This window comes from Streptopelia decaocto, assembly GCF_964273445.1.
Source record: "Streptopelia decaocto genome assembly, chromosome: 21".
NCBI classification, from domain to species: domain Eukaryota; kingdom Metazoa; phylum Chordata; class Aves; order Columbiformes; family Columbidae; genus Streptopelia; species Streptopelia decaocto.
The window spans coordinates 1385952-1413686 of record NC_138676.1 but is presented as its reverse complement, the minus strand read 5'-3'; the positions used below and the strand labels follow the sequence as shown (position 1 = coordinate 1413686).

At 46.9% G+C, this 27735-nt stretch overlaps 1 protein-coding gene across 1 annotated transcript; it reads right to left on the bottom strand.

Annotated features, from left to right (window-relative positions):
- Positions 1 to 6907: 6907 nt before the first annotated feature.
- Positions 6908 to 27576, bottom strand: TRIM29 (tripartite motif containing 29; the record flags this gene model as incomplete). The annotated part of the gene is made up of 9 exons (XM_082070360.1): positions 6908 to 6970; positions 9755 to 9831; positions 10944 to 11045; positions 12267 to 12332; positions 14447 to 14530; positions 17340 to 17538; positions 17894 to 18127; positions 19221 to 19316; positions 26719 to 27576. 9 exons carry the CDS (start codon positions 27574 to 27576, stop codon positions 6908 to 6910), a joined length of 1779 nt encoding a protein of 592 aa, XP_081926486.1.
- Positions 27577 to 27735: the final 159 nt, after the last annotated feature.

The following is a 27735-nucleotide window of genomic DNA, read 5'->3' as shown; positions in this document are numbered from 1 at the left end:
GTCTTGGTGAGACTTAGTGCAAACTGAGGAGTTAGATCCTGTGGTTATAGAGATGAGTGCCCAGACCTGCTGTCCTAGGGTGGTTTGTACACAAAGAGGTTTGTGACCTTGTTGATATAAGTCTAAGTCAGTCCTCTGTCCTAGACCTTTAACTGCACATATTTCAGTGGAACTTTCTGAGTTAGATGTGACTGGAAGTGGAGCATCTAGAGGCATTCAAATGGGGATTAATCACTCCTCTGGGTAATGAAAGCACAAGCTTATGACGTGAGTTATGAAGGACAAAAGTCCCTTATGCCTACTGAACACGAGAGTATGCTGGGATGAGGTTTATGGTCTTTATTTTTTCCCTATATTTCCTGTGCAGCTGTTCTTTTAGCAGAAGCTAATGGATTTGGGAATATTCACTCATTACACCTCCCTGAAATTATTTTTCTTATAAAGTATATCAAACAATAAATGTTTCAGCTGGGAAAAGTCTTCCTTTCCTCATACTATTATTTTTTCAGAAAATACATTGCTCTGTTTAGGTTATTACATCTTTCCATCATCTCCTAAGCATTGCACACAGAATATTAACCTTATTAACCATATCCTGTGTATCACCGTCAGCATTGTTTTCCCATGATGAGTTTATACATCAATTGAAAAGCCATGTTGTAGGTGTCCATCTGCACCCCCAACACTGCCTTGCTGCCTCTCCCCTTGTTTTGATCAAGAGGCACCTTTCAGCCTGTGTGATTCCCATCCCAATCAATGTGCTATGCAAGAAGGGCAGGGAAAATCCCTATATCCCTCATGTCCTCCGCCTTCATGGGCCGAGGTTCCCAGTGGTGCCTGCAGTCTCTTTGGGTAGAAGATGGAGCTGTGCTGTAACTCTGTGTTCCCTGCACTAATTACACCTTTAATCTGCCAGGTGGTTTTCAAATGTGCTAAGATGTCTGCACAACAGTTGTTCTTGGAGGAGCATTTTTATGAGATTAGACTATAGAATTCTTTGCTGCCACGTATTTTTGAGCTAAGGGACAAGTGGATTCAAAATGGGATTAGATATGTTTGAGGAAAATAATCCTCTCCCGGCTGGAGATTAGACCTCAAGTTCCTGCCTTGCTACAAACTCCTCTTCTGACCTTAAGCAAATCTCACCTCCTCTGTGCTTCTGTTCCCTGCGGTTGGAAAATGGGGATTCACATTTGCCACAAGTGTTAGGAAAATAAATGCAGCAGAGACCCCAATGCTGATGCTCAGCTGTTATACTAATAAGAAGCCACATCAGACATGTAGCTAATAGGATTTAAGATTACTAACAGTGGTATTAATTAAGGACATAAGCTAAGTACTAACCAACGGGGTTAGGAGGAAATAACTCTCCCTCAACACAGTTTATTCCACATCTGCCCACTGGCATCTTCCCTCGAAGCATCTGGTGCTGTCAGATGGGTTCCTGAGCCAGATGGACTTGCTCTGCAGTTCACTCTAACATTGTCTTTATTCTTGCATCTTCTGACTGATTTCCTCCTAAAAGTTTCCATTTGCTCTGTGTCGGTGGGGATTGCTTTACTATGGAGTGGAACCTATACCCTGTCCATGTGGAAACCTGATATATGCAACAGGCTTGACTGGGACATTTTTTTCCCTAATAAAATTGTAAATTTAAAATTAATATTGCTGGCTGGTGATTAGACTCTGGTTATTTAGCCAAAATGAAGTATGATGAATGAGAGGGAGGAAGAACTACAGAAGAATTGTTTCTTGGGAGCACGTGGCAGCACAGAAAGGTCGAGGTCACAAGTCTGTGTCACTGCCATATGTCTGTCTGCACTAAATGTGCATCTCAGGTCCCTCTTGCCTGTTCTCCTCCCCACCCAGTCCCCACTGCTCCACATAGGTCCTCACGTACCTTTGGCCCTCACATCATCAACCAGTTCAGTATCTTGCCAGGAACAGCTGACTGGTGTGTTTTAATCAGAGTGGGAGTAAATTATATCACACTACAAGAACCTGACTTTTTCACAATGGCTTGGGGAAAATTGAAAGACTAGCATTTTCAATTTAAGGTTTAGTTAGATAATGCCTGTTGGTGCCAGTAGATTACAGAGTGGATATTAAATCCTCCAGGATTTGCAGTGGGAAAGTACTCACAGAATCCATAAGCAGGCAGGAGAGCATGGCTATGGAGCTGTCGTCCCCTGGAGGTCCTGAGCGGGAAGAGAAATGTGAAGTAAATACTTTCTTTGGAGGAGGCTTCACATATCCAGGCTGTGGCCTTTAAAGGTTTCCCTGTTAAGCAGCTTTCTTGCTTCTGACAGCAGCCAAATGGCATGTGAGAAGAAGAATGGCTTGTGGCACCTGGGTTACAGGGACCTGGTGGGACTGAGAGACATGGGCCTCACTCATCCGAGGAACAGAGTGTTTTCTGTTTGTCCAGGAGAGCTGAACAAGATAAAGAAGCTTTTCCTTGCGACAGGTAGCAGAATTACTGGTTGTATCATATCTGCAGGTCCTGTGTGTTTCCTACTCATTTCCAGCCCCAGTCCCACGTGCAACCCACCCGTGCAACTTAACTGCCTCTTGGAGGCACGTCCTAAGCTGGCCCCAACTTTATCAAATGTCCAAGAGCCTGAAACTTGTGTCTGTTGGCTCCAGCGTGGTCTGGAGGAAATGCTCTGTTATCCTGCACCATTTCAAGGTCTATAGCCTGAAGTGCTAAAAGTCTACAGATCAGATTCTTGGCAGTGAAAATTCAGAAGCTATCATAGTCTTTGATTTGAGCATCCCGATAGTTTTATTAAGAGTGTGTCCCTGTATTTTATGCCTGCTAATTAGCAAATTCAAACACTTTATTTCTGTGTTATCTTTGTGCAAGAGTGTGGCAAATTTATGTCATTAAAATATTGCAAAAATTTAAAGGTTCACAAGCAATTACATTTTATTATTCTTGTTTATGCCTCTGAAGAGATGTTCATTTAAAAAACTTTATAGTTGGTGTGTACAAAGATAAAACAGTGGCCTGTCTTGCTCTGGTGCCAAAGTCAAGTGATTGAGTGAGTGGAATGAATTATTAACGAAGACCAGCTTTGGGAGCTGCTTGTTTCGGTTCTTAGCTGACTATTGCAGCCAAGTTACATTCCAGAAGGGGGTCTGTCCCCACGGTGTTCGTGTTTCCTTTGGGTGGCACAGACCGTGACGTTCCAGCTCAGAAGCCCAGAATCGCGCTGCCCCCTGCCGGCCGCCACCGGGACCCACGGGGAGCGGCGCGATCGTGCGTGGAGCGAGCTCACCCGCGCTGCTGTGGGCAGAGGTCGGGCTGCATGTCAGCAGCCGTGCGAGAGCGTGGGGCAGAGCCTGGCGCTGCTCTGGTGGGCAGCGGGGGGGTCTGCGGATAAAGTCTGTGCTGAGAAACAGCCGCCTCTGAGCCACGAAACTAGACTCGGAAGCCTAAACTTTCAGGAAACCACAAATTGCCGGGGGTGAAAGAGCAGGAAAGCACGCGCTCGGTGTCACCGGCATCCAAGCGCTTCCCTCTGAGTCACCCTGCCTGTAAACGCTGTTGTTGAGCCTTGCTCTGACAGCCCAGCTTTGGGTGTCCAAGTGTCTGCTGCCCTCCTGCAGCCGCTGGGTGGATCGGAGAGACCCGTCACCCCCAACCCAACTCCCAGGGACCTCCTTGGGATGGGGCGCTGATGCCTGACCCCAGTGCCAACCCCTCTGGTCTGCCTGAGTACAGGGAGATGAGCAGTCCTGTCGTCTTCAGCCGGGCTGGCCGTCCTTGGTCTTCAAGCTGGGTGTGTGCTGAGCTCAGAGCGCACTTCCCCGCTGCAAAATTCATTACGGCGTGTCTGGGGCCGCCCTGACTAGATTCCCTAAGCAGGCGCGATGCAGCCCTGCAGCTGCGAGGCTCGTTCGGCACGGCCGGTCCAGCTCAATGCCTCCGACTGCTCCAATGAGCTCCAGCATTGTTCCTCATGTCACAGGGTTCGGGAGAGCAGAGCGCGCGTGTAACTCGCTCTTCTCACGCTTAAGTGGTGGAACTGAGATGTCTGCAGTAATTTCAGGACAGGAAGAAGATTTCTCTTTGATTGCTTTTTAATCACAGTAATAACAGTAATCGAGGCACTGAGTGAAATGGATGCGAAAGAGCTGAGCTCTGTTCTGTGATAACTCCCATGTGGGGTAAACAAGGAGGATTTACTGGCTTCTCATGTGTATTTGTAGTATCCTTGCTCTGCAGAAATGACTGTTGACAGTGTCTGGGGGAAAATAACTGGTATCTAGTACGTGGAAGGAGAAATATTCCAGGCATCCACTGGAAAGCTCCCTGCCTTAGTGTATCTGGGGTAAATGAATAAACCTTGCCTGCTTCTGTTCTTATCCCCACAGATTTACATGCACCATTGCTTTTTGAAGCATTTGTCAGGGCTACCTCTATGCATGTCTGGCCTTGAATCCGCATCTTTAGCCCAAAGGGATTTATACTCGCCCTCAGAAGGAAGAGAAACCGGGATACAGGCAAGAAATTGGAGCCATGCAGAAGTAGAGGTCTGTGTCCCTAGAAGGGTTCAAGTGGGTGGAGGGTCCCAATGGAGCTGGCAAAAGGGGTTTTCCTAACCCCTTACTCATATAAAGAATATTTGGAAGAGACTCAACCTCGCTGAGACTCTTACGAGCATATAAAACACCAAAGACAGAGAAACACCTCGTCCGCAGGGTTTTTGGTCAGACATGGAGCTTTCTCCTTTATTTCTGCAGTATGTGTTGCACACGTGAAGGGCCTCGTTTACATCAGCGCAGTCGTGTCCTGTCTGAGGAGGCGGAATTCCTCTTGCTTTGCTGATCAAGACAAACACGATAAAAACAGTTCATGCACAATACACCTCGAAGCCGCGCTGCTAGTTCCCCGGACTACAAGGTAGAGCAGGACCAGAGCTGTGCCCCATCCCACGCTCCGCCGGGGGGGCAGAGGGTTAGGGGGAGACCAGTGGGGCTGGAAGGGGCGGCACAGCGTCCTCCCACGCTAAAAGAAAACGGGAGCAGCTCTGCTCCTGTCCCTGGAGCCAGTGTGAAAAGCCGTGTGAGTGAGGCTTTTGAAGCGAGGGGAGGAAGGGGAGCGAACAGGCTGGGGGCTGCAGTGGTGGGGCAGGGCAGAGCAATGGCAGGAGGGGGACATCGGCTCCCCCAGGCCGGGCGTCTGTGTGCTGGGCGAGGGGCAGCGCGGGCCCGGGCTGGCACCGGGCAGGGCTGCTTTAGGGCAGCAAAGAACGGGGGTGGATTTTAATATCTGAGTTTTGGAGGAGGTGTCATGCCCACGTTTTGGAGAATAGAAAGAAGCTAGTGGAAGCTTTTACTGGAGCATAAGGGACCCAAGTGATTACTGGACACCTGCTCAGGGGCAAAACAAACAGTGAGATTGGGGGCGGTTTGTTTTATCCTTTCACACACATGCTCAAACATTTCAGTGTATTTCCTAGCAGCTCTACCCTTGTTTCCCTTTCTTCACGTTCTTCCATACCACGCTATCCCTTTTTCCTCTGGTCATTAAGGAAAAAAAAATGCCATTTCAAGTATTCTGGAGCAACCAACTTTCAGCCTCAGAAGTTTTGTCTGAGATGTCGGATTAAAAAGCAGAAAATATCTTTGCATGGAGATTAGCAAGAAAGTAATTTTCAGGGAGCGCTAGGCATGACCTCTCTCAGCAAGGTGCTGCAAGCATTTGGGGGTAGGAAAGGTGGGGGAAAGCCATTCCAAAAGCTGCTTGAACAGAACTAACATGAAGAGTAACTGCCAGGTCTTGGTTCTCTGTTCTGCAGCTGCTTATCACCATTTGAGAGCTCTGATCCTGCAATGGGCCGTGTGCTCCCATTGACTGGCCTGGGGAGGTTTTTGCATAGCATGGATCTAACCCCTTAGTTTTGTCCAAGGGGAAGGAAAGCAACCTCAGTGAGATCACGGGAAGATTAACCAGCCCTGGCCTGATTTGTCTATCCAGGCGACGAATAAAAACATACCATCCTGAGCAAAAACATATGGTACTAATTCCCATTGCAGAAAAAACACCTGAGCCACAATATATAAATTAGTTTTGGTTCGGGGCAATTTAAAAACCACCACAAAACAACAAAAAAAAAGCACCCAGTATCTATGGCATCTAATCAATCTAATATTAGTAGGATGGATTTTATTTCTGAAGTTGGAAAGGCGGCTGGAGGGGTACTCTAATGGGATAAGGAGCCTCTCTGCCCTCCACCAAGCTGGCCATGGGCTGAGACAGCTCTGAGAAGGTCCTGTTCATTGGCTTTTTGGAGCAGAGCTGAGCTGATTGTGGCCCTGGGGAAGCGTGCTGGTGTGGGATGGGGGGACCCTGGTCCCACTGAGGGCTGGGTGTCCCCATCGAGGCAGGGCTGGGTGTCCCCATCGAGGCAGGGCTGGGTGTCCCCATCGAGGCAGGGCTGGGGCAAGGGAAGCTGCTCCCAGAAGCTGTGGCCCCTCGACTCTAGAAAGACCCTTGGGCCCCTCAAATTGGGACCTTCACCAGGATTTAACAGCTATGGTCATTTAAACACGCTCAGGACGAGGGGGCAACTGGTAGAGCAGAGTCGGGGGTGCTAGCCAAGCATGCATGCTTCCCAGGAGGAGCAGAGCAGCTCGCTCTGCAGAAGCAAAGGGCATTGAGAGGGAATAAGGAGGTGACAGCAGAGGATGGGGTTACGTTGTTAAGGCCTGCAGAGCTTTCAAGGTGATTTGGAAAAAGTCCTTGTTTCCTCTAGTAAAGGCATTTCCCTTCTGCACCTTCCCTCTCCCTGGCAGAGATTAGAGCGGTAAGGTTAATATAGTAGCAGGTACATCCATGAAAATCCGCAGCTGAGTCTTCACTCCAAGTGCTGCCAGCTCTTCCCTAAATCTTCGGGGATCAAGGTGCCTCGTTGGAAGTGGCTCCATTGCCTTTGTTGACGTAAAAGGGGCGGTAATGTGACTGCAATGGAGAATTTGGGGCATGTGAGTTTGGCCTGTCTTCTTCTGCTGACCGCCTATACTTCACCCTCCTAGGTAGCCCAACCATACATATCTTAATATATTCCTATCTTAACACCTTCCGTCTTTCTTCTTGCAGAGCAACACCACCTCGTTGCACCTCACTGGAGGTGCTGAAGTGATCAAATGCAAAGGGTGTTGCTTTTGATTTATACGCATGCTTTGCATGGACTTTCATCCCTGCGCCAAACGAGTCTGTGCATCATCTAAAATCTCAGACTGTGACTCACGATTTGATGAGAGGTTTCTGCGAGAAGAGGAATGTCACCTTTATTTTTATGCTTTTGTCAGTGCCTTTTAGTTGCTCACTACCCTGAGAACTCATGGGAGTTTTCACACTTAAAGCCGTGCACAGTTATGCAAGTGATCAACTGACTTGCATGGTATTTATTTGTGCTCTCTGGCTGGCGAGCCAAAACGCTTGTGTATGGAAATTCCCACACAACGGTGCACTGTTTATTTGCACCTCACATGTGGTAGGGCCCAATACTAAGTGTTTGTGTAAACACAAGTGTAAGTGCAGAGGCAGGGGCAGAGCCTAAAGGAGTTGCTGTGTTCTGTCTCTCTGTTTACTGCAGTCCCTAAGTGTTTCTCTTCTCATCAGGACCCACGCCTGGACTTTCATTCTTATCTGCACCAGTACAAATAAGCAACATGTGGCAAAGCTGTGTTGTGCAGCGTTGGCTTGGGATGACTGCAAAACACTGTTCAAGGCAAAATCTTTAGCCTGGCTGAGAATACGCTTACACCAACGAAGCAGTCAGCCAAGGCGATCCAGAACAATGGTGGTTTTGTAATGTCTGATCTGTCTTAGGTTTGATCCACTGCCCAGAACTCACTTGCAGAAGGTGGGAGAGACCTCACAGCAACGTGCTGGAACAGTTTTGTGCAGGGCGGGAGTTAATACCAGGCACAGTGTGATGCTGGAAGCATAAGCGGAGTGATCCCAACCCATCTTGCTACTCAGTGCTGACTCCCAACACCTCCTGCTCAATGTTCCCTGTTGTTGAAAGTCTTTTCATTTTACGGCTTTAATTTCCAGTAAAATTAAGAGATGGAAGAGGGGGATTCATTTTAAAGAACTGTCTGTGGATTAAAAAGACATTCCTCCTTAAACAATATAGTCCTTTGTGAAAATTCATATTTACAGGGCTTTTAGAAGGTGTATTACTTAAGTACATATTTAAGGCTATTTTAAAAGCTAGGTTATTGGCCCAATTGACCAATGCAGAGCTACTGCACTCCAGAGCATGTATTTCCATTTGGAGGTTTTTAATGCTTATATTTATCAATTGAATTGTTAGATCCAGGGCTATCTGGTGAATATAGGCTATAAAAATAAAACAGCCGCTATGAGTGTATGCATGAGAGAGAAAGGGAAACCGAGAACGACTGGTGGGAGAAGTTACCCGGGCTGGGCTTTCCCTATGGGGCCTAAGGAAGGCGTGAGTGGTGCTGATGGAGGGCAGCGCACTGACTGTCTGCGGTGCCCCCTGCTCAGAGCACACAGACACCTCCCTTCCCGGCCAGACCTCCCCTGTAACACCACCCCAAGGGAGGACAGGTCGGTATCTCAAATCACTGGAAGAGTCTCTGCGGGGCACGGGTGGGATGAAATAGATGATCTAGAAAGGCAGTGATCAAACATAAGACAGAAGATATTGCAAAACCCTTCTGTTCCCAGGAGACACGTTTTGCTGTAGCACGTTCAGAAACTCTGAAAGTGATACAGTCTACCAAGGAACGTCCCTTTCACTGGCATCCATCTCTTGGTTGGGCCTCGAAAATTTGGCACAGAAATACCACTGCAGTTCTTAGGCAGCTGCTTTCTAACTGTTGTGTATTTCCTCTGTTTTCTTCCTTCAGCCTGGGAATGCTCTCAATTCTCGACCCTCTCTTTCTTACGAATCTGATTGCCAGGGAGCAGTAAGTGATCTTTCACAAATGTGTAATCACAATTCAAAAAAATAGATTTTATCTGCAGAGATGGGGCAAAAACTTGACAATCTTAATTCAGATCATGCAAGATCTTAATGCAGCACAGTGCGAATGCATGTTGAGTAAAATAAATTAATGTTTCTGTGGTTATGCATTAACTTTTGGTCAACCTCGTTTATTTAAGATTACAAGACCTAAAATAATCACTGTCCTCTGCCTCCCGTAATGCACTGTTACCTGTTTTGTGCTGACAGTTCAAAATGAGGGACTTACAGACGTTCTAGTGATTTCTGATTGTCTTCTGACTCCTCATCTTTGATACTTTGATACTTCATCTGCCCACTGGAGGATGTAATTAGCAGGGTGCTTTTATATGTTTGTCTTTAGTGTCATTTACACAATCTATACTTCCTAGATGTCACAGACTACTTAGACTATGCGATATCCCCGCAGGGAGGAGAAGTACTACAGATACTGGCACGTGCGCTATAGTATTCATATAGCTTCTAGAAACCTGCATCAAGTTTTAGATCAGGGCAAAATATTTCCAAATATCATTTTGAAGTACTGATTATTCCTACAGCCCAGAACTGTGGCGGGGGGGGGCTAATCTGCATCCCTCTGGGGGTGCAGTTAACCACAGGAAAAAGCTGTTGACTTGAAGCTTTTAGTTTCCCATCTCCAAAGAACCCAAGCCCTGGTTTCTGAAGTCTCAGGTAGCCCTAGAACAGGTAGTTCTCTTGCTGAAGCTGCGCACAAGCTTGCACACCAAGGGTATATTTCTTACCAATACAGACTGCTTAGAGGATTTCCATGTCTGTGGCGTCACCTTTGTAGACTGATGTCTCACTATTGAAGGGTAAGCTGTGACAACATAAAACAGCCTGTTATAGATCGGTCCCTGCCGCCGTCCCCGTCTCCCCTTGCCAGCGTCAAGATGAGCAGCAGGACTGGAAGTGCCACATAATTAGTATTGCATTGCTTAACATCGAAATGCAGCCATTTCTGGGGTGGGACACAGCAGCCGTCAGACAGATGCCTATTCCACCACCCAATCGGTTAGGAAAAGGGAGTAAAGAAGATCTGTCTAATTAAAATGTATGAGGAATGCAGAGAGGTGGAATGCAATCAATCCAATTAAATTTAGGCCAAGTCCCAAACTAAGCATTCTGACTCTTGCAAATAACAGTATAGTCTGTTTAATTAGCGCAAAGAGCTGAGGCCTGGGTTTCATGTCAGAAAATTAATGACAATACCCCTGGCAGCCTGATAAGCCCTAACCCCCTTCTACCACACCAGCTCCTTTCTGACTCAAAAAATAATACCAGCCCTGCTGAATTACAACCAGTTTCAGTGCTTATCAGGCAGTGGCCTTTCCCCACCACCTCCCATTCACAAATTAATCAGGCTTGACTCTGCTTGGCAGGTGCTGATGCTCTTGGATTCCACCTCTGGTGCCCTTGAACTAGTGGGTAGTGCAAAGAGGATGATGAGACAGTGAATGGGGAATTCCGGTTCAGATGAAGAAGGACAGGCAGCTACTGCACATTGTTTTTAAAGGTTGTGCTCGGTGGCTCTGGTTCTTTCAGGACGATAGCTGTTTTAAAACACTGATGAAGCTGGAAAGGTAAATTGACATGAACATAATTTCATAGTGTCTTTCCCTGGTCCCTACTCCTCTAAAATCATCTAAAATTCTCATCTCTACCCATTGCAAACAAAAATTTTAGACCACTTCAACTATTCACTAGATATAACTTTTTAATACTCTAATAAATTCCTGTTGCTTGGTTCAGCTGAGTAAGTTGCTCATGTAAAGAAATGCATGTATCAAAGAGACTGACAGTCAGGGCAGGAGATATGGGCCAGGTGTAGGGCTGCTCCAGGCCTTCTCTGGGGGGGCAAGAACAGGATTAAATGTCTTATCACCTAAAAAAGAGGCAGAAGGAAGGGGAAAAACACTAAATGCCTAGTACCGGTCTTAGTGAAGAGGCTCCCGTCAGACTGTTTGCTGAAGTCACCAGGCGGGTTCTGTCCAACCGAGGAGAACTGAAAAGGCAGCTTAGTACCATTGCCTACTGGAAGACAGAAGAGGTTGTGTTATTCCGTGGTGTTGCATGCTGCAGTGGAGAAGCCAAACATTTCAAGACACATCCTGTAAAACTGCCTTCGACCAGCTCGGGGGAAAATGGGAACTAATAGCTTTGTCCCTTTGCTCTTAGTAAGAAAAGGCAGATGAGAGCAGCCAATTGTGGGGTCCCGATGCACACAGTGTGCAAGCGCAAAGAGATCCCAGTGCTCCAGGCAGGCAAGCAAGAGCCTTTCTCTTGAGAGACCCAGAGTGCAGGTGTGACTGAAGAGCAGCAGCTTCCTCGGAGGTAAACTGCGTCTCCAGAGACTGGAGTAATGAGGCAAAACTACATAACTGCCCAAGCTCCCTTGCCTCCAAGCAGCTGAGGCTTTATTCAAAGCCCATTGAAATTAAAGCAGGGCTTCCCCTCCTGGCCTCCTTGGGGTCAGGCCCTGGCTGCCAGGATGAGTCTGAGAGCAGAGATGATGAGAAGAGACAGCCCTGCCTGTGGCATGAAAAACAGGAATGACTTAGGTGTGGCTGTGAGTCACCAGTGCTCCCCAAGGTAGAGTGGCCATGGGTGCTTGTAGGTGCTTCTGAATGGAAGGCAAGGCAGGACCCTCTGAGCACGAATGAAGCAAAGTAAGAAAACAGAGGTGAGGAAAAGGAAAGTGGGGATCTGGGAAGAAAAGGCATGACTCGCTGCTGCTGGTTCTGGGTACACTAGCTCAAAGCACCCCCTCCCCATTGCACTGGATGGTGTCCAAGCAGTGGGCAGGCTCTTTGAGAACTTATGAGCTAAGTGGAAGGTGTATGTGTGATGGAGAAGGGCAGCCTTGTGCTTCTGAGACTGGGCATTTGGGGTCTGCTCCTGGTTCTGCCACAACCTCCACAGGTTGCCTTGGATGATGTTGGCACTCCCATCGATTGCAGTTGGCTGGATATCTCAGGATCTTTACAAATTGGCACCTGACCTTCCCATCTTCTCCTTTCACTGTCTGAACAGTGAGGAGCAGGGATGCCTTTCCCTCCTGTCTCCTGGAGCAGTGAGAGCCTGGGTTCGGGTGTACGCAGACGGTGCTGATGAGCCAGCTAAGAAATCACTATCTGTGAGATAGTGATTGAGAGGTGACAGGGCAGTTGAGGATGGAAGCAGAACAGGTTGGTTAGCTAGCTAGAAAGCTGTGGCACGGGGGGTTAGATCCTTTCAAACTGAAGTCGGAATTACCCGTACCAAGTGTTTCCTCAGTCGCTTGGAAGGAGGAAAATTCCCATGATCGTGGGTTGAAACTGGCTGTAAAACAAGAGCATCCAGTTCAGCAGTTGGCTCCTGATGAGCTGGCCCAAAGGCCTGTGTCTGGCATTGCTCTATGAAACAGTCCCCACCAATTTGGAAGCAGCCCCAAACCAGAAATCTGAGTCCAGGGAGCAGAGGAGAGCCTGGTCTTTTTTCTCTGCGTTCTAGGGAATGGTGAATAGACTTCTCATTTACAGAACAAAGATCTCTCACTGCCACAGAGCTGGTTTTAGCCGCATTAAATTGCTAACTCGGGCTTGTCTATTCAACGTGACTATTCTGCAAAGAGACCTGCAGGCAGAGGCTTGGGATTTAGAGCTCAAGAGACACCAGCAGAGGAACATTCTTGCTCAGGCACACATTGCCTCAGCCACTGCGACAGGCACGTGCTCCAGGTTTCACCAGAACATCACGCTGTGATGCAGCCTGGTGCTGGTGCACCCTTTTGTGAGACCCTGGACTCCCAGAAGAGCAAAAAAGAGATGAATACTTGGAGCTGTTATGCTGCCATCCTGTGGACTGCTTCCCTGTTTCAGCAGTGTTTCTACTGCAGTAGTTATCTTCCCCTCTCTGTGTGCCGAGTCCCTTCTGCTCCTCATTCAAAGACTCCCAAAGGCACAAGATGATCTTCCCAACCTTCTCCTGGCTTTGACCAAACTGTTTGCCACATCAGGAGAAGCAAGCTCGGTGGAAGAGGACAGAAAGGAGTTTCGAGCAGTTGAACAGATTGTTCCTCTATCTTTTAGGCAGCACTTGAAACCTTTTATGTTCCCCCTCTGCCTCATTATGTCACCCCTGCAGGCAGATGCTCTGTGATGCTGTCTTTAATGACAAGCACAGTGAAAGTCTCCTTGAATTTAGGCAGGGCTTAAAAACCTATAGGTTCTGCTCGAATCCAAGCAGTTTCTTAGTACAGGCCACTGCAATTCGTGCAGAGCACTGTTTGGGGAGCATTCCTCCATGCAGCAAGCAGACTTGCTGCCGCGGCCTCTGGCAGAATTTGCAGTGATCCAGCCCGGCGAGAAAAAGGGTGTGTTATGAAACAGCCATGAGATAGTCAAGTATTCTGCGCACGTGATGCAATGCGAAGGGTGGTCCTCTCTTTTTACCTCCCATTTTACGGAATTCCTTAGAAAAGATGCAATTGGAGGCCGTGCTGGACTTCTACATGACACACAGAGCATAGAAAGCTCTAGAGAGTTAAATAACTACGGTTATATTGCAGGGCTGCCAGCAAGCTATGGGCCCTTCAGGGCAGTGCCACTGCTGACTGCTGGCACATCCCTTCACCTCCCAACATCTGGCTTTGCAGAACAGCAGCTGTAAACACCTGGCAGACCCAGGCAGGGCCTTGCTCTCTAGGGACCAGAGGAAATTTGGTTGCTTATTTTGTGCCAGCCTTTCTGTTCTTCTGTTTCTACAGGCATTGCCCTGCCTAGGCTTTATGCAGCCTCTGCTTCTACCTCTGGAGGTCCTGACACTAATTTAGAAACAGACAACTGCTATTTTACAACTGAATGTGATGAAAACACTCATTCATTCCAAAGACTTATCTTGTCGTGTTCATGTAACAATAGGGACATAAGCAAATCACCAGGGCTCTTATTGTCAGTGTTAGAGCTCAGAAAGTGATCCCAGGCTTCTGCTGTTTTAGGACACGTTCCTCACTTCTTCTGCCCTTTCAGTGTAGTGAAAAACTATGTTTTCTGGTGAAAGTAAAACCCTAATGCAGAGCAAACCTAGTGTACCTTTCACGCTTGATAGCACAGTGGGGTGAGTTTCTGGTGGAGAATAACACTCACTTCAACCCGGTAACACATGCTAAAACTCCGCTATATTCCCAAACTACACCCTTGAAAGAGTTCAGTTTCTCCAGCTCTTCTCCATGGAGATGAGAACATTTGCTGCCTTGTTTGAGATGAAAAGGCAGAAACTTCTCAAAGCTTTGTAGGCTGGAGAGAAGAGTGGGAATAAACTGGTGCAGAGGGACTTATCTTGTCTGGGGAATAGCAGGAAACAGAAGGGAAAGGAAATTTTGGGACAAATCATTAATGAAGTTCCTTTCCAATGCTGTGTTTGGAGGAAGCCTGGCCACCATTAGGGTACCATACCTTTGGGAGACAGGAACATGGAAAATCTCTTCAAGTTGTCGGGCTGGTTCCACTCATAGTTGTTCATCATGTACCGATGGTCACCTGGAGGAGCAGAACAGGGTGTGAGCTGAAGGAGGCAGGTTAGTGGCCCTGGGAAAGGACAAGGGGAGTGGGAAGGGGATAACAGACTGGAATTGCTTCCTCAGGTGCTGCAGGAGAGGTGGTTCTGCCCTTTGAGAACAAGCGCCTCTCTTTGTGTAATTCTGTGTGACTTTCTGGCTGGGAGGTGACGCAGCGCTGTGGCTGCCCAGAGGTTCAGCCGGGGATAGAAGAGGAAGGTGCACTATCTCCTAAAAATCCATAGGGAAACTTGAGGGTTGAGCCATTTTCCTACCAAAATACTGCTGTGTGGCTAAAAGTGTATCCCACTTCAAAAGCGGTGGCTTGGGGTTGGCTTCTTGTATGTGTTCAACCTGTGCACAGAGCTGGCTTTCCACCAGCAGATCTTGAACTGCGGGTACGACAAAGGTCCGGAAAGCGTTGGGAGGGCTCAATGGGTTGGTTTCTTCAGTTTTTAAAGCAGGATGCTAAACCTGAGTCGCAAACACCTCTAGCTCCCTGGGTTTCTGGACAAGGGCATTTAGTTCAGGCTTCATGCAAAGTGAAGCGAAACCTCCTCTTTTGCCCAGATTTGGTTTTCTGACATTGATCCACAGGAAATTATGTTCTACCAGTACAGCTGCTCTTAAAAATACCTTCTTTTAAGGCTCAAGTATTATATAAATCTGTTGTTCTCTGCAAGGAGGTAATTTGGTTCCCGTGCTTAAATAGTTCAATTATTTGATTCTTAAGTCAGTGAACAAACTTTTATGTTATTTCTCCAATTTATTTCTGTGTTATTTAAACTCCCTGGATGCTCTCTGATTATTTGCCTCCTTGCCACACTACTAAGTAGGTACCTGTTATGACAACTAAAAGAAAGTGGATTCCCTTTGGAGTCTGCTATTAAGCAGGTTTTATTCCATTAATGTAATATTTCTTCCTGGGATGTTTTTTACAGTAGAAGATCAAGCTGGTTGAAAATGAATTTGTTGCAATGACTCAGGGGGAGTCTGAGTTAATTAAATCCATTAAGTAATTGTGGAGTTATTTCCTTGCAGTCACTAGATGCAGAGTGCTGTCCTCTTTCATGTGTAACTGTGATTTGAGGAACGGAGGGCTCTGAAGTTTCTGAGACTCAGCTTAAACAGCATTTCCCAACTGAGTGGATGCCACTGTTGTTCTCATTAGGCAGGCTCCAAGCTGTGTCCATTAAATGCCCAGTAAAGTTTCTGAAAGCGCACAGCTTTCTGGCTGTAGTTAATTGTTGCCCTGCTCAGAAATGTTTTGCCGCTTGATTCCTATGGATTTCAAGTACCCCTGAGGACTTCTGGCATCAGTAATGTGGAGGGCACCCTAATTAAAAGTGATCAAGTGATCAAGAAGTAGTCAGTCTTTATGCAGAACTACTGAAAATATGGATACTCTTGTTGAGCTGTACAAATGGCCAAGTAAAATGTATTTGCTTCAGGATTGGCAAAAAATGGCTCAGCATTCCTAAGTAATGGTAACTTGAAGGCAAAGTGCTTTTATGCTACTCATCTTGTTTTCAGAAGTGTTGTGAGTAGTCAGGCATGCAAACCCCTCAAGTGAGTACCATGAATTTGAATGGAATAGCAGTGATCTTGCAGCTTTGCAGCAGAGCTCCTCAGCTGCTTGTGTTGTGAGAGCTGGGTGTGAGTTTATTCCTGCATCTTTAGATTCACACGTCCTCCTGTACAGCAGGATGCAGGTTATCCTTGTGTTACCCGTCCAGCTTCTTTACCTTTATTATCTGGTATTGTTCTGGTATCTGGGGCTCCAGAGTTAGTAATAGATTATATCCCTGTAGCAGCCTGGTGAGATAACGTTTAATTCAGATCCCTATTATTCTTGGTGCAAGAGGTCATTTCTCAGGATTAAGTAACTTGATCAGAGTTACAAAGGCTGTTTGTGGGAGAGCTGGGAATTGAACCGCATTGTGGAGTCCCATTCTAGTCTTCCTAATCTTATGTGTGAGCTCGATGCAAGGTGAGTCCTTTCTGCAGAACTAATTGGAGGACACTGAAAGTACTTATTTCTAAGTTCTAAAACATAGAAGATTCCTTGCACTGCTGCAGTATTGACTTTGATCTCTCCGTTCGCCTAAGAAGGGTCATCCATCCTTAAACATCACAGAAGCATGGGCATCGTTTGGTATTGTGTGCTCCCTGAATATACTGGCTCAGGGCATTCAGAACACAAAGCTTTCCCTAGTGGAACATGCAGACAAGTATGGTCAGAGAGAGCTACGCCGGTTCAAGTCATAGCTTAACCTGAAAGCCAAAATGGGGACCTTTTTGCTTGGAAAAGCTGTTATTAGATTTTCAGTGACAGCTGCTTGCAGGGTACTTCATGTTCTTCAGTGGCTGGAACAGGCTGTTGTGTCATAGCAGCACAACAAGAGCACTAACCAAGCTGTACAAGTCGGCTAATGACAGGTTTTCAAAATTGCCATACTGGGGTGGCTACATTCACGTTTCTGGCACTGCCTTCTCGATTTAGCTCGTGAGCCACCGAAGTGAAGCTGTGATGCAGAGCAGCGCTCAGGGAAGCTGCGCTAGTTTGGACCCAGACTCCCTGACAGCTGAATGGGCTCCATCCCCACACAGGTCTGGTAGAATAATTGATATTCCAGAAGGAATTCCAGCTACGGGTGGTGTTTCTCCCACTTCCCCATGGTCCTTGCTTAATTTCTCCTCTGGGAGAGCACGCTCATCGCACTTTATCTCCCGTGACTCCGAGCTACGCTTTGCACAGAGAGGGAGGGAAGGGCAGATCTCTCATACTCTACCGTTCTCCATGTGGTTCCTCTCGATGAAGTTGCGGCCGAGGTCTGCCTTGCAGATCTTTTCCACGTGCCTCATGCAGACGTTCAGGAGGTCATCTCTGAGGAGCCCCATGGATGGGCTCATGCTCTCCCCTTCAAGCAGCACACTGTATGTTGGGAGAGACGGAGGGGGGACGTAATTCCGCATCAGAGCCCCAAATTCCTGCCAAAAAGAAGGGAGGAGAGGTTACTGAGGAACGCGAGAGACGGAGGCCAAATCCTAGGAATGTTAGGCTCCAAATAGTATGAAGTGCAAAGGAGAACAGTGAAGATGGAAGGGGCAGACTGATGTTCTGCCTGTGGGCTGTAGCCATCCACAGAAAAAACAGGCGTTGGCATGGCCAAGTTCATTCCTCACCCAGCAGAACAGAGGCTGCTTCAAATGTCAGCGTCAGTTCCCGTCATACATGTGCATTGAACTGGAGAAGATTAATGCATTTACACCAACTTGGGATTTGTCTTTGGGACAGATCCTGCCCTCGTGGGAAAAGAGGAAAGGAAAATGCGATCTCGGTTACCTGCAGGAAGAGCACGGAGTCACTGATCTGATGGATCTGCTCCCTGTTCTCCTTGTCCTCCCGCAGCAGCTTCGCCCTCTCTTCCAGCTCATCCACGATTTCTTTCACGTTCTCCGACGCGATCTTTTCCCTCTGGTCCAGAGCAGCCTTCACCTCATCCCTCTGCCTCTCCAGGTCACGGATCAGCTCTTTGAAATGCTGATCCACGGTGGCTTTCTCGTTGGTGGTGTAGTTCTGTGCAGGGAAGGGGCAGAGAGGAGGTAGCAGGAAAGACGCAGGAGAAATAAAACATTGAACTTCTCAGGGAGTCACTTGCTAACAGAGGAATACAGAGGGGATACATCGAAGCATTCTCAGCATTTAGACTATGACTATGGAGACTCTCTAGGTCTTAGCACCAGAAAAGCTGTGCAAAGAGAGTTAATACTTGTTATTGCAATCATTGCGTGTGTGTAGTCTATGCTGGTTTTTTTCCTCATTATAAGACTTGCAACACTTCTTACAAACCTGACCTCTAGGTCCCTCTGAAATATTTCTCAGAAGGACTATGGATGTAACTATATTCAGAGTTGAAATTTCTAGGTCAGATTTCCAATAATTATAATAATAATAGTAATGATAATAATAACAAAGCAGGCAAAAAGCAAGCCAATGTGTGTGTACCACATAAAAGGGAGAAGAATGGCTTTGCCTATTAATATTATGCAAATTTTCTGGGGTGTCTCCAAATAGTGTTTTCACTGATTTATTCAGTTAGGGTATAAATGAAAAAAAATAACACTATATTCTGACCTGTAGTGTGGTGAAAGAATTATAAAGGAGCCCTATGTCAGTATGGAAATAAGCTGTTCCATTATAAACGAGATGTTTGTTGGTGTGACTGCATCTGTTCCTGCTGCCTTATCTTTGTTTGGGCAATCCAGAGCCCTTCTGGAGTTTAATTTTGTGTGTGGTCTAGCAGTAAAAAACAAAGCAGCAAAACACCTTTGTGTCTGAATCAGCCTGGCTACTGGTGATGGAAGAGCTGAACTGCAAGGGGCCCGAAGCAGGGAGGTGCCTCAGATATGGTGTAACAAGGATGTGCTGCCTCCTCTTGATCTCCTGCAGGCTGTGTTGCAAGATGACTTCAGTAGGAGTTGTTGTTTCCAAGATTTGGCGTGAGTGAGTTTTGGAGAGTGATGAGATAGAGCAGGTAAGGGAATTGAATGAGTAAGAGGTGGATACGTCAGGGAAATGGAGGAAGGGAGGAGAGGGATGTGAGAGTGGAAGACAGTGACAAGTACAGGGGAAACAGAGAAGTGAACTTAAAAGAATGTCCCATACGCACCTTGATACGGTCCCTCTCCTTCTGCCACTTATCTATTTCATCTTCTACCTCGATGATCTTCAGCTGCAGTTGCTCTTTCTGCAGTGAAAGCTCAGCCTGTGGGAAGAGAGGAATCTCGTGAATGGGGCTGAGGGTGGCCTGGCTTCAAAGAGGCGCCATGCTTCCACTCCTGCATGTGGCCCTGAGCAGCAATAGCTGGGAGGTACGGGTTCCTGGCACTGCTCGGAATGGAGGTCATGAGCTGACCCTGGACAGCATCCCAGAGCTGGGTCAAGAGATTCAGCTCCCTCAGCAGAGACAGCAGCAGCACCCACCTACTAGAGTACCGTCACGGTGCCGCTTTTAATCACATTAGACTCATTAGCTGGATGGGGAAGAGGCCGGTTTCAAAATTCAGCTGTGTATGCAGTTAAAGGCCCATCCCAGGGTGTGTCTCTGCAGCAATAACAGTTTTCATGTAATTACGGAATGACGTTTGACGAGTGTTGCAACAAGAGGACGGTGCCTCCGGCAGGAATTCTGTTTAGACAGGATCGTGGATTAATTTGCTCTGAATTGAGAGCTTTCATGTTATGATGAAGCTGGAGAACGCTTGGAAAAAAAGAAAACACACAAGAGGAGGAGGGAGGAGGTGCAGCCGGCCATGCTTGGCTTAGATCAGCAACTTCCCTGGGGTTCATTTCCATTTCACCTCGCTTCCCAGAGGAGCTCAGGCCAGGCGGTTGCAGTTGCATGCGAGACGGTCTATAGGCCTGGAGCCGGTGGAGGGCTGGGCAGTAACACGCGTGTAACACGCCGGTTGGTGTGCACGCCACGTCCCGCATCGCACCGGGACCCGGCGACGTGGTGATGCCCTGTGCCGTTAACCCTGGGCAGCCCCTCCCTTGGTTGCTCATATTCACCATGTCCTTGCCCAACCGATCATGACAAAGCCTTTGTTTATGCATTTCAAGATCTTGCTGTGTTTCATGTGTTTACAGGTTGGTCACAGCACAACTATAACTACAGGCAATCTGGCTGTGAGACGCTTATCCCCAGAGCTGTTTAGGAACTACGCAGTTGGCAGAAATTACCTGTATTTCACAACTGACCTATGTAATGTTAAAAAAGTCCTGAAAACACGCTGTTCATGTGGGATCCCTTGGCAAGTGGTTGTATTACCCAAAAGCACTTAAATTTAGGCCAACAGTTAGAGGCAACAGAATGGATAAACCTGCTCCCACAGCAGCGAACAGAGCGAGGTCTCCTTGCTGCAAAAACACAAGGTGTAGCTTCCACTGCTTTTCCACAAATCCAAGAACATAATACAACATGAAAACCTGGGTCTTGTCTTGTGATCACAGTTGACCTTGGGAGTGGGGTTTTTAAAGTTTTCAATTACCCACTCCAGGAGTAGAAAACAGCACCACACAATGAAGAGCAGGCAACAAGCCGCCAACCAGCTCAGACCAAGGAGGTCAGCCCATTGGGGCTCTCGTCTTGCTGCCAGTTACTGAACACTCTCTTGAGCTGGGAAAAAAAATGATAGTTGTTTTATTGCCTTATAAAACAGAAGGGGGAACAAAAAAGGCAAATGTACTTGAAGGTATCTCAATGCCAGAAGAGCTGCATCCTCGCATTGTCATTGTGGTTGTCCTTGTTTGTTGAGAGTTAGGAGAGCACTTGCCTTCTAAATATTATCCATATACCCTCAATGCAGTCGTGAGCTCATATTCCACAGGGGTTCAGACTACACATCGAAGGGTTTTGCGGTACAGGATCATCAGGGAACCATAGGGGTATCAAGATGAGAAAATTCACTCTATTACTGATCAAGAGAGTAAAGGCATGAGCTTGATCCTATAGTTTTCACATTTTCAAGACAGTGACTTGGAGGAATACATGCTTTTTTCTGTCCTCATGTGCAATGTGAGATGTCCTCTGCATGAAGACACAAAATACCCAGCCATCTCAATGAGACAAAAGCAGTTTAAATCCAGATATCCATTGCACTGCAGTAACCGACGTGAGAAATTACACTGTAGTGCAAGTTGTTTCCTTAAGCCACTGAGCTACATCCAGATGGCATTAATCATTAACAAAGTAAAAAGCACATCTCCGGAGCAATGGGAGGTCTTGTTTCCCTCCTCATCCCTAAACATCAGGACATTCTATGAGCAGAATGTGCGTGAAATCATACAGATTGGGACTGGAGGGGTTGTTTTGAGAAGAGCAGACCTTCTGCAGCCACATAGCGACTCCCACACACAAGGGATTTGAAAAGAAAGGTAAGAGGGAAAAAATTCAGGTGATAGCCCAAAGGTGGTGATAACAATATTATACTTCTATAGCACTTTCTAATTAAGATGGGTCTCAAAGGAATTTTGCAAACTATTACTTGCTCAAAAGTGATAGCTTGTTGCAGTTATAATATCCCTTCACTCGGAAAGGTAGTTTGGGTGCCTCTGGGACGGGCTGAAACAATTATTTAAGAGCAAACCAACACTACAGTTGAGACTGGGAATTATGATTTGCAAATGGAAATTACAGAGATAGTTCCAATAGCCAGAATGTAAATACAAATGTCATCCAGGTTTGGCTTGTGTTACAACGCTTATACCGAGGGCAAAAGGAAACACTAGTACAGACACTAGCAAAGGCAAGGGAGGTGAAGGGAGGTGTTTCATTGCATGATAGTGCAAACATTGAAATTAGTCTTGCCATAGAAAAAAAATGTTTAAAAGAGGTCAAGGGAGGCTATGGAATAGGACAAGAACTGGTGGCATGGGCATAAGGAGGCAGATTTGGCAGGGATGCTCTGGAGATGGAACACAACATAAGGGGTTCAGCAAAGGTGATTTCATGATGGTTTTGAGGCCTGTTTTGTATGGGGGTGGCTGGGAGGTTGATTAAGCTGCCCATATATACCCTGCGTTACATTTACAGTAGGGTGGTTACAGGTACTTGGGACAGTCAACTTCTCAGCTTCATTCCCTATGAAGAAACTTCTAGCTTTTTTCATATTTCTCAGATTTTCCAGGGTCAACAATCCCCGATCCCCTTATGTGATGGATCACCCGGGACAAATCTATTTGGTGAGACTTGGGGTTCAGAAGGTCCTACTGAAAGATAATAGAGCAGCTCCACCCATTGTGGGAGAAGTCCCTACAGTGCAGAAATAACAACAGTGAAGATGATCTGGGAAATACAGGTTTAGACTATTCAGTTTGACTATAGCAGGTTGAAAAATGCTGGCACCGAAAGTGTTGGAGCTAAGAGAGAATCCCCTACTAGAGTCTAAGTTAATTAGGACAGTCAAGAGGCCAAAGTGAAAGTTCCAATTGTGTACTTAAATACCCACCACTAAACCCAGCCCTTGTGCTGTAAAGGACCTTGAGATGTGAGATTATGAGTCTTGCGTCATGATGCAACTCGTTTTTGCAAAGCAGCAATACAAGCATCATCATGTCTTAATGCTCTGGGAACGCAGTCCCTGAACGAGGGAACACCCCTGTGTCACCAGCCTGGGAGAGCTGTGCTAATTACCAGACGGCAACAGCCAAATGCAATAATGAAGCTAGAGAATAAGCGTTTAAACTAGTTATCCCAGTACAGGGCCTGTATTGGGAATGACATGGCTGAGAAATCAGCAAATTCTTTGGGATGTTGTTTCTGCTGGTTTTGCCTTTATGTCTTTCTTTCTAAGCTTTTGTTAAGCAGCAGTGGGTGTCAGTCTCTGGAGACTCTGCCACCAAAAATGCCACTAGTCGCTGCATTAGAGGAGGCTGGAAAAGGCTCTTTGCTTTGCACAGTTTGCAGAGAATTCCTTATCTGCAAACTAGAGTGCTCTCCCAGAGTTCTGTCCTCGCTGTAGAGGCATTAATGCAGAATGCAGGCAAACCTACTCTAAGTCACAATTCATAGCAGGTCAGCTTCTGGCCAGGAAGAACGTCCTGCAGGTAACCACACCACCTCTGTGCAAAGAGCATCTATTTTTAAGCTGTGTCCACAGAGCGACCACAACTAGTGTAGATAAGGTGTCGCGGCCACATCATGCCCTGACCTTGTGTCAGTGGGACACGCCAAAAATCCTTCACTGGCACATTGATACACTCCTGTTTGCTCTCTATTCAGACAACGAAAGCAACACGGAGAGTGTTCAGATGGAAAACCCTGTGGATGGCCGACTTCAAAGCCCAGTTCAGACTCTGTGAAGTCTCCCCTTTCCAAAGTCGCTTTGTTGAATGGAGGAACACCCAGCTCCCGATTCTGCACAGCAGTTCTCTGCTGCCTCTTCAAACCTGCCGTACAGTGTGAACTTTTCTTTAAAGGTGAAGAATTAAAGGAAAAAAAAAATCAAAGTGCTTTTCACTAGAGCTGACTTGACATGCTGAGCACTAAGGCTGGTGCTGGCTACTCACACCAGGTTATTTACAGCTCTGTGACTGGCAGGCATGTGTGAAGTGTCTCGTTTAGAGAATAGGCCTGTAAAACAGGTTTTGAACGAAGGATCCCCTTTCAAAATGAAGGATGCTGTCTGCAAGGGGGGCTCTCGTTCTGCTGATAAATCAAGCTGGCCAGAGGGTTTTATTGGAGTGTACAAGTTGCTATTGACAGTTCTCACTGTGTGAGGTTATTACCCAGCCTCTCAGCCTTTGTCTTGGTTGTTTCTTGTACTGATTCTGGTGCAGGGGTTACTTTTCTTTTAAATCTGTAGTAGGAAACTAATGCAGCGTGGATCTGGGGAAGGCATTAAAGATTTGGTAGGTAAAATAAACAAATACAACTGGGTGGAAACTCAAAAATAAAGTCTCTGTCTTCCCTGCCAAGTTGTCTGTGTCTGATCAGCAGCACACCAGGAAAAGAGGGGTGAATGACTCTCACCCCAGGCTGCTGAAAAGTGGAAGATGCTGCAATGTTTTCCCTCTGTCTCACAGACAGGGAGACATCAGGCTTTCCACTGCCTGCATAAATGCTCTAACCAGTAGGTGTCTGCATACTGGCTTGTTTGCATTCCTCTTCTATTAAGGTGTACTGTCTCTGTCTGGATTGTGGAACAAAAGGGGAGTTGCCTAATTCTACAGAAGAATCTTAAATTGTACCTTGCTTTCCCAACAGTGGAGTACAGCATCTCTCTTTCCTACAGGCCTAGAGCAAAGATCAACTCAGCAAATAATTGATTTTGCAATATGAAAGGAACAGATGTACCTAAAACATGCGACAGTTTTGTGCCACCAGCTTGCTGAGCACTCAGATTGATAGTTAGGCTCAAGTACATTGCAGCATAGGACACCTTCCCCTCGCCTCTTCCCCCCTAGATTTACTGTAACCCTGTCCAGGTTTGGAGTTGCAGTATAGCCAGGACCTAGGAAATTCCTGCAGATAAACCAACCGCCTTGACCACCAACACTAGGAGAAAGGGTCTGTCTGGATACAGCTGTATTGTGGTCACCAATCCAGGGGCATAGTAAGCAAATTTGGAGGTAGTCAAGCTACCCTGGAGCTGCATGGATGCCAGGCTGGGAAAATGGGGCAGGGATGGGGCTGATGTGGGTTTTTTGCTTGTTCTTTCCACAAAGGCCAGCAGCACCAGCCACACTTTGCCACTCTCCAATTTGTGGTCATATTGCAGCTCAGCTGATTTGCAAGCCTTGAAAAGGATAGGTGGTGCACAGAAGGGGCCTGGAAATGTTCATTCCTTTTTGTGGTTCTTGCTAAGGTTCCACCAATGCTGAATAAACCAGGGCTAGGAATAAACATTTGTAAGCAATAGCTATCCTGTTAATTGTTTTTGTCGAGTGAATACTTACTCAAGTTACAACACGATCAAAACTTGTGAGGAGAAACCTGCACATGTGTGTGATTCATACTGATAAAGCCCTAAATCCTTTAGGCTTAGCAGCAGGAGAAACAGGACAGTACAGGAGCTAAAGCACGGCGCTAACGAGAGTGGCACAAGGACTCTGAGGAAGAAAGCAAACATAATTTAAATCTTAGGTAAAGTCTTCTCTGATCAGCTATGGTTGCCTCTTTTAAAGCAAGGTGGTCCAGGTCCACCCAACCACAGGAAGAAAGCTCTGGCCAGCTTTCATTCTTCAGGGAGTAACTGTTAACCCCTTCTCAGCAGAAACAGCTAAGAGGCGCTAGGCACAGCTTTATGAGAGTTAGGCATAGACTATGTTCACAGCTGACATCAAAAACACAAGAACAAGCCATTATGAAACAAACAGCAGGTAGCGAGTCCTGCAGGAGTTTCCTTAGGAAAGACTGAGACATGGAAGAAACCTTGTCTGGTTCCATGTTGGAGGTGACATGGCAAGAGAAGACAAAAATATTGCACAGGAAGACACAGATTAACCCTAAATAAGATGCTCTTTCAGCCTTATGAGATAAATCTTTTTAGCATCTCAGAAAGAGTTAAACTGTTCTTTCCAGTTAAGGGTAACTGAACAATTTCCAACAACAAGCATGTGTATTTTCCTGTTCCTCACATCAGAGTGCTGGCTTGGGCTGTGCCTAAGACTAGGATTTAGGAGATCTTAGCGCCCTTCCAGTTTCTGCCATGAGCGGTGTCATTCTAGGCAAATTGTCTTACATTACCATTTCATGGGTCTCCTTTCTGTAATCTCTGCTTAGCTCAGAATGTCTCTAGGCCTGGACATGCTCTTACTTATGGTGATGTGCAGCACCAAACATGGGGAGACCCTGATCTTGACTTAGAGCTAGTGGAATAATCATACATCCACCCAGAAAGCAAACAGCAGGAGACTTCAGCAAACAAAGGTGGAAGACCTTTCATTAGACTAAGCACTGTTTCCACATACCAGCTTCACCTCCTTAGATGTCCATCTTCTGAACCTATTGTAGTAACACTTCAGGGGAAATTATAATCTGTGTGTTTGCACCAGGATTTTTTCTTCGTTTAAGCTTCAAAAGAGTCTTTTGATAGGTGGGGCTCGACACTGTTATATCCATAGCAGAAAAGAAAACCAGAAAGCCACAATCTCACTCTTAAGTAGCTGAGGTGGCAATTTTCAATAGTAACCTGGCAGCCATGAGTAACCTGAGCAGCCACTGCTCTGAATACCTGTGTTCTGGAGGTCCTGAGCTTAAGCGGTGTCCCGCCTTTCTGGCTGTGGGTAACACTACACGAATGCTGTCAACACTTGAGGTGGTTTTATTAAAACTTAGCATGTGGGGCTTTGCTTGATCTTCTGCTGAAAGTCAGTGGTACAACCAGGGGTGGAAACCAGGTTCTCCACTCCCCCAACCCAATCTGCTACACAACACGCGCTGTGCTGCTGTAACAAGCCATCAGGAAAACAACAATCCCATTGCAGCAGAACCCGGGCAATACCGGTTCTCCACTAAATGCTTCACATCCACCACCCCTGCACTCCAGAATTACATTGCAGACATGACTTTAGGAGAGACTTGTAGGCTAGAGAGCAAAAATTGCGGCATAATATTGAGGTGCATTGGAAAGACTGATGGCAACATGCAACAAAAAGGTCATTACCTCTTTTCCTGCTTTCTCGATCTCCACTGTCACTGTGCTGTGGTTCTTGTGCTCCTGGAACATGCAGAGGTAGCAGATGCACATCTGGTCTGTCTGACAGAACAGCTCCATGGTCTTCCCGTGCACAGGGCATTTTCTTGCTTCAAAGTCCCTGATGGGGTCCAGCAGCTGGTGGTCCCGGAAAGCTGCTCCCTCCAGGTGGGGCTTGAGGTGCAGCTCACAGAAGGAAGCCTGGCACACCAAGCAGGACTTCACGGCTTTTTGCTTGTTATCAATGCAGGAATCACACAGAACATCCTCGAGCTTCACCCTTGGCCGTGACCCAGCTGCTCTGTCAGGCTTGTTGAAGGTAGATCGTCTCAGGTCCCCTGTCTCTACCAGCGGGAGGGAAGTTTTCTTCAGGTCCCCCATCTGCCCCCCAGAGAACAACGACTTCCTCACTTCCCCTTCACCAGGCAGAAAGCTCTTTTTGGAATCCAAGGAGAAGAGGGGCTTCCTGAGGTCGCCTTTCTCTACAAAGGAGAGAGGTGGTCTCCTCATGTCTCCTATCTGTCCACTGGCATATTGCATCTTCTTTGAATCCGCCGAATCCATGCTGAAGTAGGTTGATCTCTTCTCATCAGACGATTCCACAAACTGAATGATGGGCCTCTTCCAGTCGCTCCCGGAGAAGAGGGAGCTCTTGATCTGCCCTGTCTCCAAAGAGGCACCACCAGTGCTCTTCATAGCTTCCTTCTCACCTCCGCCAGGGCTTGTGGTCTTCTTCGTTTCTTCTTCCTTTTTGGGGGCAGGTGGACTCTTCACATCCTCTGGCTTCCCAGTAGTACCGTTTGTCCTTGCTGCGCTCCCCGTTTCCATCGTCTGAACAGGGCAAATTGGCTTCACTGCTCAGTCTTTCCTCCAGTTCTTGTCTCCCAACCCTCTATAAAGTGAGTACGTCTGCCTGGTCGCTGTCTCGGCAAGGAATGATGGTGGAATGCAGGAAGGTTTCTGCCCAAGTGACGCACCTGGAGCTCC